At 48.4% G+C, this 15,092-nt stretch overlaps 1 protein-coding gene across 1 annotated transcript in view; it reads right to left on the bottom strand.

The window, feature by feature from the left end:
• The window catches only part of LOC147900912 (chloroplast envelope quinone oxidoreductase homolog), an 86,767-nt gene that overhangs the window by 61,413 nt on the left and 10,262 nt on the right, over positions 1-15,092 (bottom strand). Inside the window, exon 2 of the mRNA XM_087375551.1 lies at positions 9,211-9,352. Within this exon, the coding sequence (XP_087231677.1) occupies positions 9,211-9,352 (142 nt within the window). The remainder of the gene's footprint in view (positions 1-9,210; positions 9,353-15,092) is intronic.

Here is a 15,092-nt window from a genome sequence, read left to right as displayed (position 1 = left end):
ATTAATTCAATAGATAGCTATGAGATGCAGAAATACCTTGGGGAAGACATATCAATATTTAAAAGGCGTCTAATCTGCAAAATCAGAACCAGTTCACATGATCTAGGGGTGGAGAAGGGCACGTGGGCAAGACCTAGAATTCCTAGAGAAGAAAGGATTTGCAAAATCTGCCCCGCAAGGGAGGTAGAAAATGAGCAGCATGTACTCCTAAAATGTAAAGCCTACGCACACATGAGAGAAGATTATGGGGACAGCAGAAACAACTTGAAAAGTCTGCTAGAGCAGCCAGACAAAAAATTAGGGACCTACTTAAAAGAAGTTTTGGAACACCGCAATAAGGTACAAGGGCTAGCACATAAGCTAGCTCAACAAGTACGCAAGTTTTGTAATATCTACTTTCACTAGATGTAAGCAATCACTATTAGTTAATAGTGATCACCATTCGCATAGATCCTGAAGGGTCGCACGTGGACTTTAATAGAACCATATCATCTCTCTCTCTCTCTCTCTCTCTCTCTCTCTCTCTCTTTTGAGGATATCGATATGGCAGTTCCATGTTTCATTGCACATGAGAGGGGGCAGGCTGAGAGCATACCTAGAGAGAGTCACATTTGCACTCTATGTGATCTACACGAGATTTGAGTAAGAGGAGCACTTTGGTTTCAAATGCCCCGAGTACTGTGAGATCCGAGGTCATTGCCATTGTCTTTTCACATATGGATTTGGAACCCTCTCCAACCTCTTGTCTCACCCGAATCAATGAGACCGTATGACACAGAGACCATATGCTCACAACACAGGCGAGATCACGTTGCTCAGCCAGATTCCACTCAAAGTGTGATCACGGAGTTTTTCCAACCAGATAGCACGAACCAGCAGGCCCTATAAAGATAGCGTAGCCAAGGCCTGGAGCAAGAGATACAAGTTTGAGCGTTAGATGCACAAATCAAGCTTGGGGATCTTCCCTCCATGTTCACCAAACCAAAGACATGTGACGTGGCTAGTTTGTCCAACCCAAGCCCACAGCTAGGAGACCATAGCAGACCACACATACTGACCGTCGCCCGCCCTCTATCTAGAGGACCACCGCAATGATGCCACATCACATCTTCTATCCTCTCCATGGGCTCGGATACTTTTTGTACTAGTGTTTCTATGTTTATGTTGCACTTGTCTTGGGTGTAGATGCCTTGCCTCCCGCTCCGCCCTACTGTCCTGCTCCGCTCTGCCCGCTTGCTCTGCTGCTCTGCCCCAACCTGCTCCACCCCCGCCTACGCTCGGCTTGTTATTCCACCCCCACCCGTGCTCGGCCTACTGCTCCGCCCCAGCGCGCACCGCCCTACTACGCCCACCCTCTCCACATGCTCCGCTCTGCCTTGCTGCTCTACTCATATACATCGCTCTATCATGACATCATGGATCTCTCGAGCTACGGAGATGTTCTCCTAGTGAGGGACTTCAACACGAGGATAGGAGCACACCAGGTGCCACTCCTAGATTTTCGAGATGATGATGTTTTACTTCCGAACATTGGTCTGGCTGACGCTCACATATCACGAGTGTCTGCTGCTAGACAAGCTCCTATTACTTCTTACAGACATGCACTATTGGATCTAGGTACAGCACACGATCTCATTATCTATAATGGTCTTGAGCGATGGCCCTCCTCCAGTGGCTTCACCTGCTTTCCACATGGAGGAGGGTCTAGCATAGTTAATTATATCTTGGGATCCCCTGCCTTCACATCACACTCACAGACTTCTCAATGTCACCACCACCACCTGGGGCTGATCACACATATCTCTTCTTCACTATCACCACTCCTCGCCTTGCTCTACCACTCACCACACCACCCACTTACACTACCTATCACGACGTACATTTTGACCACAGTCTCTCACCCACATACTCTGCACAACTTTACACTTTACTCACCTATATTGACAATATACCCCTCCTACAGGACCGGGCCACCTTGATAAGCCTATCACTGCACGAAGCTACCTTTCACGCTTTCCCGTACACCACACGTTCTAACCGTCCACCACCGCCCTTAGGTTTCGTGCCATGGAATAGGTGATACGATGATGAGTGTAAGGCTCTCCACCGACAACTCCGACTCGAATCCCGACATGGTCTACCAAGTGAACCAGTTTGTCAAAAGAAAACGAGGTTTTGTTCACCAAAATGAGGATCAATTACTGAACATCCTTTTCAGTAATAATTCCAAAGACTTTTGGCAACGGTTTCTTGAACGGCGGTCCCCCTCACCACCCACAGATACTCAAGTTTGGCACAACCACGCCCGCACACTTTATGACATCCCAACCCAGCCCACACCTGATGTCTTGCACATCCCACGACCTACCTCTTGCACTCTTTTCACTATGGGTGAATCAAAGATGCCTTCATGAAGCTTCATAATGGCTGAGCGAAGGATCATGAGGGATAATGCACCGAGTTTATTGCATACGGGATTGATATCCTAGCCCCTATCCTAGCAAAGCTATTTAATGAAGCAGTTTGTCTGGGCTTCCCACACACTTGGACCCTTAACCACTATCACACCTATCCACAAGGCAGGGGATCCCATGGATCCAAGTAACTACAAGATCATTAAGATTGAGCATGTCATGTTCAAGATATATGCTTCAGTGCTAGATATGGAGGTCAGTCTCGTTATGTAGAGATGCAAGGACTCAAGGCAGATGGACAGGCAGGCTTTTGACATGACCATGGGACCATGGATCATATCCTCACACTCAGGAGTGTCAAAGAGGAGGCCAGGACACGAAGACAGAAGGTACATTGTTGCTTTATGGATTTTCGCAAAGCCTTTGACATGGTACCTCGAGCACGCCTCATCAAGAGGTTACAGTGATATTCAACACCTACAGAGCAACCGCACACAGAGAGCAATTTACCTTTGACGAGGCACCAATTGAGATCATTTCATCACACATACTAGGGGGTTCTGCTTTCAGGACCTATCTTCACGATGAGACCGGCGATGCAAGTCTCCCTGAGTAGAGGTTACGCTTCCCTGGCTTGACTGGAGAGACAATGCTTCCACTCGCACTTTCAAAACCCGCGGACCAAGGTTCTCCTTTTTGACTCCTTAGTCCGACCTGCGGGCATGTACGGTAGCAGTTGTTGGGGACCAAACCTCTCCAACACAAAGTGGACTCGAGTGGAGATTACATGTTCTCTTGCTCTCACGGATGATACGCAACAAGCCATCAGTCCCTCATCAGATCATCCAAGCTGAGTTCGCGCATCTCCTCTACAATTAGATGCTGCATTCCAGACTATCACTTATCTCTACCGAGTGCATGCAAACGGCTCATGTACCACAGGACGACGCAGGCTACCTTGGTTGGCACTAGCATCTTCTATGGCGCTAGTAGCTCAGGGTGATCAGAGATGTTGGTACGCACGCACATGCAGGTGGTTTGAGAGATTGGGTTTTCATATAGACAGATTGCCACCCTTCCAATACACCATTGATGCTCCATTTGTTCCGTTCCAGGGCAACGAATTCAACCCAATCATTCGAGAACAACTACACACATTCAAGACCCCTGGCTAGCACAGGCAGAGCTCCTTGTGAGGCTCAGTTTCTATCGGGACCACTGCTTGCACACTTCAGTAAAGGGTTTTAGAATCCCACCATGGTACACGTAGATCCACCTACCACATTCACTCAAGATTGCCCTTGGACAGGTACATGTGTCATCGCTCCGACTCTGTATCGAGAGCGGGCCCGTAGAGGGGATACCAAGGAAAGTCGCATCTGCACATTGTGTGAGGGTCACGAGGTGGAGTCAAAGGAGCACTTTCTTTTCTGTTGCCCAGTCTATCGCCTTTTCAAAGATGGGTTTGACGGCCTCTCCAGACGACTCCTATACCCAAACCAAAGATGCCTAGCAGCTTTATCCAAGAGGCAATCCAACTTAGAGATTGTCTCATCAGATTGAGGAGACAGGAGCAAAGAACCGTGCCTGGCCCATCCTAGAGTATGATCAAAGAGTTCTTCCAGGCAGAGCAAGTTGATGCCACAATTACCAGGAGAGGTAGAGACCCTGAGACCGAGACACAACACATCATGCAGAGGACAGAGTCACAAATCACACTCACTGACATCTCCTCTCTCTTCAGCCTTGGGGTGTGGCTGACCGGGGTTACAGTGGCACTCCTCAGACGTCGAGAAGCAACCAGGAGGGCACAACATGTTACTCGTTCAAATAGCAGAGAGCCATCCAATACTCGCTTCCTGCCTGCACTGCCTAGTCCATCGTCGGGTGTATCTAGATGTTCTACATTGTATTGTATTGGATCAAATTGTGTCTTCACATGAGGATGATGATGCTAGGATGGCTGCTTAGATTTATGGTGGACATGTACTATGATATCACAGACTATGTCCCCACAGTTTTTTAGCATGGGTTAGGATGCTCACTTAGTATCTCCACCCTTTTGCTCACTATATCAGGTTTTTCTTCAATCTCATAGACCCGTCGGTCTTTAGCATACTTTAATAAACTCTCTCTCTCTCTCTCTCTCTCTCTCTCTCTCAATTCCATCGTAGCCTCTGTCTCTCTCCATCTAACCTCCTTCGTCTCTCTTCGACCTCCGTTCGTAGACCTCAATCGTGGACCTCCGTCCCGTCTGGTCGTAGCCCTTCAGCCCCTCGTCGTCGTCCATGTGGTTATCCCGTAGCCTTCGTATGTATCCTGTAGCAATAGCAGCACCACTTACAGCGCTCCATCAGACCTCCATAGCAGCGAAGGTTCTTAGTTCAGGGATAAACCACTAGTTGGGCTGAACCCCTAGCTCAACTAGGGGGTTAGTTCAGCTAAGGACGGTTACAACTCGAACACCCTCTCCTTACGCACATATATATGAGAGGTCTTTTTTGGCCGCCCCAGTATTGGATACCATGGACATATTTTGTTCCTAGAAGACGCTGAGGACACAATTGGCAGATGCTATAGCTAGAATCCAGGTTCTTGAAGGACCTGGTAAGCAGGAGTTAATTGAAGAGGTTGTAAAGTCTTGCAAGGCTTCCCCACCTTACCCCAAGTTAGTCTCCACAAACGGATTTGGTTCAAACTGAAATGCAGACAGTCAAGTAGGTCATTATGGAATTTGGAGCAAAGGTGAACAAAATTGATATTCAAGAAGAGATTACGAAACATGAAGTCAGACGGGATAATGCATTAAAAATCAGAATTGGGGGACTCATAGATGGATAGTATAATGAGGAGGATTCATTCCGTCATACCTTAGCACATGTTAAAGAAATCATGCCTAACATTAACTGGATAGCAGATGAGGAAGACAAGTCCGATCGCTCTGAGGATGATGGTGAAGCTACAGCAATCCGTATTGGTCATCGTTAAGGTTATTACATTTAACTCACAATATCTAAGACTCAAGATCCTACAACAGTCCTATAAGCTGAAAGGAACTAAGCTATGGATAGCTGAGGAACTTACAAGAGCTCATTAAAGGATAAAGCAACAGAATTAGCCAAGGTTAAGGCTGCCAGGAAGGATGGAAAATGGGCAGTGTACCGTGGACTCATTAAGCAATTTAAATCAAAACCAAAAGACTCTCGGTCTTAAAATGTTGTATGGTCATATTGCCTCTTGTTAATGCTTTCATTGACGCTACATGAGTCAGCTCATGCGCCTAGTGCGCAATTTCTTAAGGGTAGGTTCGAATGATACGAGGAACACTAGAGCCGGGTTGATTGGCAGACGAAGATCATGTGCCTTGCACAAGGAGGAGTTGGCATCATTGATCCTGAGATCCAGAGCAGACCCCTCTTGGGCACAAGTTATTGGTACGAGGTCTCACCACAGGCTCGGAGCCCTGCTTCTCGGGAACATCCCCTGCACAAGAGGTCAATGGCAGCAGTCCCACATGTACATTTTCTCAAAGGCTCCCTTCACAAGGAAGGGCTCCCCCCTGATGAGGAACAACATGAAAATTAAATCCATCAACATCCAAGGTTTACACATCACAATAATTTTTCACAAAGATATGGCCAAGATGTTGGGGCAACTGGAAGGAAGATAATCTAGATTTCCTTAGCTGCCTCTCTTAATTAAAAGAGGTAAAGCATGTACAAAGAGTGTAAAAAGCAAACACAAGACTAGACAAAAGTAGACCTATGTAGTAGATACCACAAAATTAGGACCTTCACAACCCTTGATGATGGTGCACGTCCAAAAATGTATTGACTCATCATGTTATAATAAGCTGCCCTAGCATAAGCATTAACAATAACCCTTAATGTTCGATTGTATATCTTGCCGCTCTAGCATAGCCCTACACAACTCAAACTTCCTACCACCCATTGGCTTGGCAAAAATATTAGCTACCTATAACTTGTAGTGCAGAAGATGAGAGCACCTTCTTTTGATGCAACCTTTTCCCCAATAAATTGAAATTGCACTTCAGCACTCGGCTCTTGCACGGAAAAAGATCCTTTGCCAAAGATAGACAGCTTTTGCTTTCACAAACCCCAACTAGACCTCCACTATGTGGCATCCTAATCTCTCTACGAAGAAGTTACGACCATGTTGCTTCTCATACTTCCAAGCTAGCTACCTTATATAACACTTCATTGCAAAAGAAAATGCAACAATTTATTGCTTCTTACTACTCCAAGCGACTTCACCTACTCCAAGTGAGAACACGTACCCAGTAGTATGTCTCTCTTAATCCACTGAGCTCGCTGACTCTGCATCTATAAAACCATGAAGATTAATAATTACTTTTGGTATAAAGCAACCCATAGTGAATGGTACCCTTTGGATACCCCAAGATCTTAGTGTCTGCTCTCCAATGTAACCCTCATGGTTACTACATAAACTTAGGCTATGTCCGGCTTCAAAGTGATGTATTGTTCTTCATCATCCAACTATACTCAAACTCCATGGGTTATTGCCATTCTTTGCTTTTGACAGCTTCCTTGAAGGACTGAGGCTCCTACCTGTCATCCTGCCTCTCTCCTCCACAAATGCTGCATTTGGGGAACTAGAAAACATCTTACAGCCTTTTCAACTTCTGTGATTAGTGAGTCCTTCTGAGGTTGTTTCAAAGAATCCTATAACATCAAAAGCTTGAATGAGATCCAAATACCATTTAGCAAACTTCTTCTCAAGAGAAGCCGCAGGAGATTCCTCTTCAACTGATTCCTCCTTGCCTTTGTCAAGTTTCAACACACTTGCATTTATCTACATGTTTACGTTGTTCAACATGTACTTCTGGCTCTCCATCCTTCCATTTAGGATGAAGAGCAATTGATGGACCCCTGGCTGTCCATCCTCCTCTTCAAGATGAAGATAAGTGGCTTCTGTTTCTTTGTTTTCGCCCTAAGACTCATCAGAATCATTAAAAACATCCCTGCTCATTGTCAGTTTCCTCCTTTGCATAGCATGAAGTCTATATGCCTTTTTTTCCTTTGCATAACCAAAAAGCACCTACAAACACTCTAAGGTGACTCACAATCGGCTTTACCTATGAAAACCTCCTCATGTGTCATAGCATTGGCAGCTCTAGAAGTTAGCAAATACATAGCTGTATTTACAGCTTCAGCTCAAAACATTTTCAGCACATTCTTCTCTTCCACATTGCCTTATTATATTCCAAGTTTGTCATGTTCTTCTTATGAGCTACCTGTTTCTGCATATGGATGAATGCTGCTGTAAACATATATCTAGATGAATCCAGGAACATGCCCAAACTCATCCTCTAAAATTGCAACACATAGTGCAGTTTCAATCTCATGACAGTCACTCATAAGGTTGAAAACCATAAACTCCATCATGGATAGTATGACATCCCCACTGATGTCATCAGCACCCAACAGTGGGTGTAGACCATAGTATAAACATATGCTCTTACACATACAAATCCACACACCCACACATACTTGAGCATCCATTTATACAAACTTCAAGTTTCTGTCAACACTCCGGAGGTGAAAGGCAGACTCAGCCGTGACAAAGGCTAGCAATAAAGGAGAAGGCTAATCAAAAAGTAGTCCACGTTCTCTTCATTCAAGCCACAACTAATTGTGCAGACCGTATGATTTCATTTAATGCTGCTGTCGAACTCTCGTAATCCCACCTTCCTTGCAATAACAATGAATACTTGCAATTTGTACCCTCCACCATTGTCTAACCCGAGAGCTTTAATTATCTTGCCTACCTAATTCTCCACAAGTGCCTTTAAACATTTGGAGTAGTACAAGCATTTGACTTGTAAGCCATTTTGTACTCCCGAGTTTTTTTGGAGTAGTCATCAATGACACTTCCACACAAAGACCTAAGTCTCAAAGGGTCCCACAATATCTATATACGCCCATTCCGAGATATCCTTTGCCTTGTGTGCTCGTCCTTTTGGAAAAGGTATTTATGTTGCTTTTCATAGCAACAAGCCTTCTAAACTTCTCTAACTTTGTCAGACAGATGTGGCAGCCCATAGACCATCTGTTGCTTATGCAACTTTGCCAAGCTTTCAAAATTCAGGTGACACATACCTTATATGGCATTAAAAAAGTATTCTCATCATCAAGCGAAGCATTATCATTTCTTGTTGGAATATCTTTGTACAACCTATAAAGATTTCCATACATTCACACACACACACACATTGGCATTCACTGTTGGAATATCACTATAAACATATAAAGATTTCCATATACACACATGTGCATGCACGCACACACCTTCATAAGACTAGAACATGTCCAATCTTATGAATTTTTTAAACTGAGCGAAAGAGCACAGAAGAGACAAAAAGAGAGGAGGGAAGAAGGGGGTTTGTAACAGACATAAAACAAAACTAAAAGTGAAAAGATTGTAAGCAAATCTACCCTTATGTTCTCATCAGTACCAAAGCATACGCTGCCTTCTGGGATGGTACATAACACTCTCGTTAACATTTTAAGGTTTACTAGCCCATTACCACCACTAAACACGAAGATATTGCTAGTAAAGCGTGTGACATTTAAGAGTCCAATATTGACACACACAAGGCGACCATTAACTTCATGAATGTAACAATAAACATTTTTTACATAATCAGATTGCAAATAGCACCGAAGTACCTATTATCACCTACAAGGGGATGAAACTAGATAACAATACAATAGGATACCAAGCTTCATTTGACCAACATCAATGAGCATAGTACCTGGTATGAATGGAAATTTAAAGGGAAAAAAAGGGCGCAGTATTCCACTTTGTATCTTCCAATCTACGGGGTTCACACTTGCAGCTTCAAGCTTGACCAAAACTTCTCCCTTCTTTGGCGTTGGTATTGGTACCTCGACGTGCTACATACTCCAATTATACAAAAGCATAAACAAGGCTTCAACCCCATTAAAAAACAAGAGATAGTACATTAAAGATCGATACACTTGTATGCTTCCCATCAAACTTCCCCCCTAAACATAGTCATTTTTAGTTGATTATGTATATGACTTAACAAAAACTGGAAAAATGATTTACATGTTGAAAAATTTGACAATGATCAAATAAGAATCACACAAAATCCAAACAAGCAAAAGAGAATAAGTGCCCCGAACATTGGATAATAAAATTGCACTAGTTAATGGCCATGTAAAGATGGAGGAGAGCTGTAAAAACCTTTGGTTGATATTTTTCTATCTATGGTTTGATTAGTTAGCGGATTCTAGCTCAAGGGGATAACCTAGGTCGTAGGATGTAAAAACTTGATATTAAAATATCAACATGCGATTTGAGATTTATGATGCTTCTCACATCCACAAGAATCATCTAATACCTATAGGGTCTACAATATCCATTAGTTGACCCAACATCTTCAAATGGCTGGCAGGTGAGTCTTGGGATTTTTTTTTTTTGCCGAAAAAACAGTGCTGATTATATTACTTCGAAAACAAGATACATGAGGTCAGCTTTGCAACTGACGGGGCTGCGTTCACAAATCGGACGCAGCCCTAAAAGGAAACAAAAATGTAAAGCTCTCTCTCACGGAGGGATCAGGCGAGTGTGAATGAACAGCCAGAGAGGTGGTGAATAGCGCCACTGAAGGCCCTGCGAAGTATGCTCGAAGAAGAGGCCCTGCGTATCCCAATCACGGAGGAAACGTCTCCGCTTCTCCCGGCCAGCCCGGGAGTCTCCCTGTATCTGGTCCCACTGGCCTCTGAGGGTGTGTATAATCTCACTCCAGATGTCGGTCATGACCTGGGCAGTCGAAAGGGAGGTGCCACCGAGGATCTGCGCGCAGCGCGAGGTCCAAATGTGCCATCCTACGATGCTGCTAATAATCTCCCAGACTGGCTGCCTCTCCTGAGATCCTGTGTCAGCCTCTGCCAGGTGCGGCGGAGTGCTCTCGAGCGGCCCCCAAGTCCCCTGTGTGATAAGGAACGTGGGGTCTTGCAGGCCTGCCTCGAACTGATGAAAGCCAGGTGTGGTGCTGCACCAGCAGAACGCGTCCCAAGTGATCAAACCTAACTCCGGTGCTGCGCGAGTAAGGATCCCAAAGGTCCACCTCCACACTTCCTGGGCGCGAGTGCAGCTCCACAGGCAGTGTTTTGGTGACTCCTCGTCCTCATGACACATCTGACAACGTCCATCCTGACCAACCTGCCGCAACCAGCTCCCCACTGGAAGACCCTTGTGGGCGAGTAGCCAAAGGAAGTAGATCTTCCGCGGCCACCAGCTCTCCCACAAGGCCTTCCAAAAGGCCTGCAAAAATAGCCTGGAGATACCCTGAGCATACCAACTGGGCCGCTGGGTGGGCGGGTGGCTCTGCATCCTCCCGAGAACTCTCCTGCCCAATGTCGTGCTGTAGGCGAAGAAAGAGGTCGGCCATTGACCTGTCACAATCTCTGGCCATCTCCACTCTCCTGGGTCCCAATCAAGCTCTGACAAGGCCCGCCTCTCCCAGAGCCAGAGTCGCCATAACTGCAGCTGATCTTGCTCTATACTAGGATCGGTCCGCCAAACCTTCCCCACGAGGCCTACGACCCGAACCCTCTGCCATGGGAGGAGGGGGTCGATGAGCACATCCTCTCTCCTGAGTCGGCCGTCCCCCAAAACCGCGAAGAAGGAAACAGAGGTGTCGTCCATCCGACCTGCAACCACCAATGGGATGCCATGGGGGGTGAACTGTCCCAGCCAACGGTCATCACCAGGCATGAGGATCCGAATCTCGAGTGGAACCAACCAACCGGCTGGAATCGCTCCGTCTATCTCTGTGCGTCTCGCCTGAGCTGCACGGGCACCTCCAGCTGCGGCTGCTAGAGCAACGGTCTCCAAGTGTCTGTACGTGTCCCTCCAAACTCGAAGGGACCGGGCTGGCCCCCGCATCCAACCGTCCCACCTGTGTGTGATCTCTCTCCCAACTGAAGGCCCACGGCATCTCTGACCTGATCGTTCCAAATGAGCGACTGGCGGTCGATCTCCTCCTGACAGCTAGGAGGGGACTGTATGAGACTGAGGCAGAGCCGCCTCCAAACCATGAGAAGGCTACAAATGAGCAGGGAGCGGGAGTGAGTGAGCGGGACAGAAGTGAAGATCCACCTGAGGGACGGTAGCCACTCCACCTCGACGCGGGACGCAAGAACCGATCCCCTGCTGAAGTAACATCTTCCACGTTTGCCCCCCCGAGGTCAAACCGCGGATAACCAACTTGTCCAGCAGGGCCTGACTCTGAAGCTCAGGATCGATGACCCCGCCTGCCACCCTCAGCCTACGGAAGAATGACTGTCTGCCAAGCTACCTTGGCTCTGGTATCTCTGAGACCGTCCCCCCCAGACCACAGGAAATTTCGGACCAACCTCCTAAGCCGTGCCACGCTGGATCTCGAGAAACACCACCAAGAGGCCACATACCATGCCGTGGCTAGGAGAACCTGGTTGACTACAAGAGCACGACCTGCAAGAGAGAGCTTAGCAGTGCTCCAGAAAGCCAGCTTCCGTCGAATGGAATCTAGCACCGGGAGAAACTGCTGAGTTGACGTGATATCCAGGCCGACCTGAAAGCCGAGATATCTAGCTGTCTGTCCCCGCAGGATCCACTTGAAACCCAAAAACCTCCCCCACTGTGAACACGCCCCGAGGTTTATGAGAAAACCAACTGATTTATTCCAGTTGATTTTCGCACCGGCTGCCGAACAGAAGACCTCTAGGGCCAGCCTCACCCTCTCCAGCATCATCTCATCATCCTGAACATACAGTGCTATGTCATCTGCATACTCCGAATCCAAGAGCTCCGTGTCCTCCCTGATGGGAAGGCGAACACCCCGGATCCCGATCGACCTCGCCCGAAGGTAGTATGTCATGGCCTCGGCGAAGAAGAGAGACAGGTAAGGAGCACCGGGGCAACCCTGACGCACTGATCTCTCCAAACGAAATCGCTCTCCCATCCTGCCGTCGATGATGACCCTGCTGGAAGCTGTCCTGTATAACGCTGAAATACCCTGAATCCATCCTGCTGGGAACCCTAGTCGCTCCAGAGTACCCTCCAGGAAGGACCAGTCCACTCGATCGTAGGCCTTCTCAAAGTCGAGAAGTAGGATGGCTAAATATGACCCACTGTGCTGAGCCCACTCCGTCGCCTTTGAGAAGGTGAAGACATTATCCAGGATACTGCGATCCTGGACAAAGCCTGTCTGAGTGTCATGAATGAGGTCAGGAAGTAGAGGTCGAACTCTGGCACTGATCATCTTGGCAAGGATTTTGTAGGCAATGGTGAGGAGAGTGATCGGGCGCCACTGACAGATCTCCTGTCGATCTCCTCCCTTCGGGATGAGGCAAATCAGTCCCGAGGAGAGGTTCTCTGGCATATATCCACTACTGAAAATCCTTTGAAGGGCTGCTAGGAGGGACTGATGGATCTGATCCCAGAAGGAGGTGAAGAAAGCGCGAGAGAGCCCATCCTCGCCAGGGCATTTCTGCCCATCGATGGCCATCAAGGCCTCCAACATCTCGTCAGTAGTGAACGGTGCCATCAACGTCCCCTGCATGCTGGACTGAACCAGGGCTGGAATGTGCCTCCACACCTCCTCGCGGGAACGTCGAGTACGAGGGGCAAGCTGCTCTTGCTAGAAAAGAGTCCTGTAGAAGTCGGTAGCCAACCCCAAGACCTCACCCGGATCAGTAACGATGTGCCCCTCCGCTGTCCTAAGACTCCGTAGCTGATCACCTGCTGCTCTCTGGCCATGCGTCCTGAAGAACTCCTTGCTCATCCGGTCGCCCTTCCGAGCCCAGTATGAGAGGGAGGCGTGATAGGAAAACTCTGAGCAACGCTGGAGAGTCTCCTCCAGAAGGGCTCGGGCTCGAAGAGCCTGGATCCGAAGCTCCTCCGAGCCCGGGGCTGCCTGCTGGAGTCGCTGAATGGAGGCGAGGTCCCTACGAAGAGCTCTCTCTTTGCTCCACCACTCCTGGCGAACCTGAAGGGCTGCGAGCTAGCAAATCTGACTGGACTCCTGCAAAGCCTGCGCCACCAAATCAACCAGATCCACGCACTCGTCCCAATCTCTGTCCCAAAGGCTACCGATACTACTGCGCACCTCCTCTCTCGAGAAGATGGAGTCGAGAATCCGGCACGAACGGGGAGGAAGGGACTGAGCTACCGAGTCTAATTATAAGAGCACAGGTGCATGGTCAGAGAGTGTCGTCCCTGGCACTATACCCACCTGACCACCTCCGCTGATGGCCCAATCACTGACATAAAATCTATCCAGTCTCTCTAGGAGTCTGCCTCCTCCTCTGCGGAAGCCCCACGAGAAGTCCAAGCTCCCGTGCCAACGGCGGAAGAACGGGTCTCTCCAGCTGTCCCTACCTCCTGTCGCGAAGATAAAGGAGTCCCAAGCGGATTGCTCTGCCTGAGCCATACCTGTAAACTCTGGTCCTCTGCCCTGCTGGTCCTCCAAGGTCTCCAGATTGTTGAAGTCACCTCCAACAATCCAAGAATCCATGTCTGGGAGAATTCCTGTGAGTGTCCTCCAGAAAGTGACTCTGCATCGGAGGTCTAAGGGAGCATAGATGTTGAGGATTCCTATTTTGGAACCCTCTAACTCTAGGCCAACCCAAAGTGCACGGCCTGGAATCAACGTACCATGACCAAAAACTCCCTGGGCTAACAGCTCGCACACGGAAGTACAGACACCGCCACTCCTCCCCTGTGCGCCAATCGAGGGCTCCCAATAAGTGTGAGAGCGTCCAGGGAGGAGGGGAGAGCGAGGACGGGGGCGGAGGTTGGAGGACGGAGGGGGGATGAAGGGCGAGGGCGGGGACGGGTGGGGGTGGAAAGCGAGGGGGCGGGACGGAAGGACGGAGGAGCGAGGGACGAGCGGGTGGAGAGCAAGGCGAGGGGACGGGGGGAACGTAGCGAGGAGCGAGGTGAGACGGAGGGACGATGCAGGGGCGGGCGGAGGGCGCGGCGAGGAGCGAGACGGGAGGCGAGAGGTGAGGCGAGGGACAGGGGAGAGGCGAGGGACGGAGAGGCGAGGGGGTGAGGGCGTGGAGGCGGACTGAGGCGGGAGTGTGCGGCGAGGGCGAGGGGGGGTAGGCGAGAGCGAGGGGGACAAGGGCGAGGGAGAGAGGCGAAGGAGGCTAGGGAGATAGAGGCTACGGGAGGGAGGAAGGAGGGCTCGCAGGAGCTGCAAGAAAACAGTGTGAGTCTTGGGATATAAGGCGATGGTGCTTGACATATTGAGATCGTGTAGAGTTTATCTACGAGGTGGACATGATCTTTGAAACCAATAGTCTTTGAGTGTATTCTAGTTATTTGAACAGGGCCTTAATCACTCAAAAGTACATTAAATGAAGCCTCCCGAATTTGGAGGTTTGCTAGCAAGATAGTTATGGAAAAAGTCACTTTGAAAAAGATAGATGCAAGCAACAAAAAGAAACCATACCCATAGGGTTGAGCTAGCACGATGTCGCAGCCTGTATAGGATTCCGAGAAATTCCCTAGTCCTGACCATAAGGTACCATTATAGTTATCACCTTCTAGCCATAGGTTCACTATTTCAAAACCACCCCCAAGCCTAAGGTCTAGACCACTGTGGAAGCTAGTCCACTT

Source organism: Dipteris shenzhenensis, chromosome 6, assembly GCF_047967505.1.
Source record: "Dipteris shenzhenensis isolate YYH24624 ecotype China chromosome 6, Dip_SZ_1.0, whole genome shotgun sequence".
Taxonomy (NCBI): domain Eukaryota; kingdom Viridiplantae; phylum Streptophyta; class Polypodiopsida; order Gleicheniales; family Dipteridaceae; genus Dipteris; species Dipteris shenzhenensis.
This window is presented reverse-complemented; position numbering and strand designations above follow the sequence as displayed.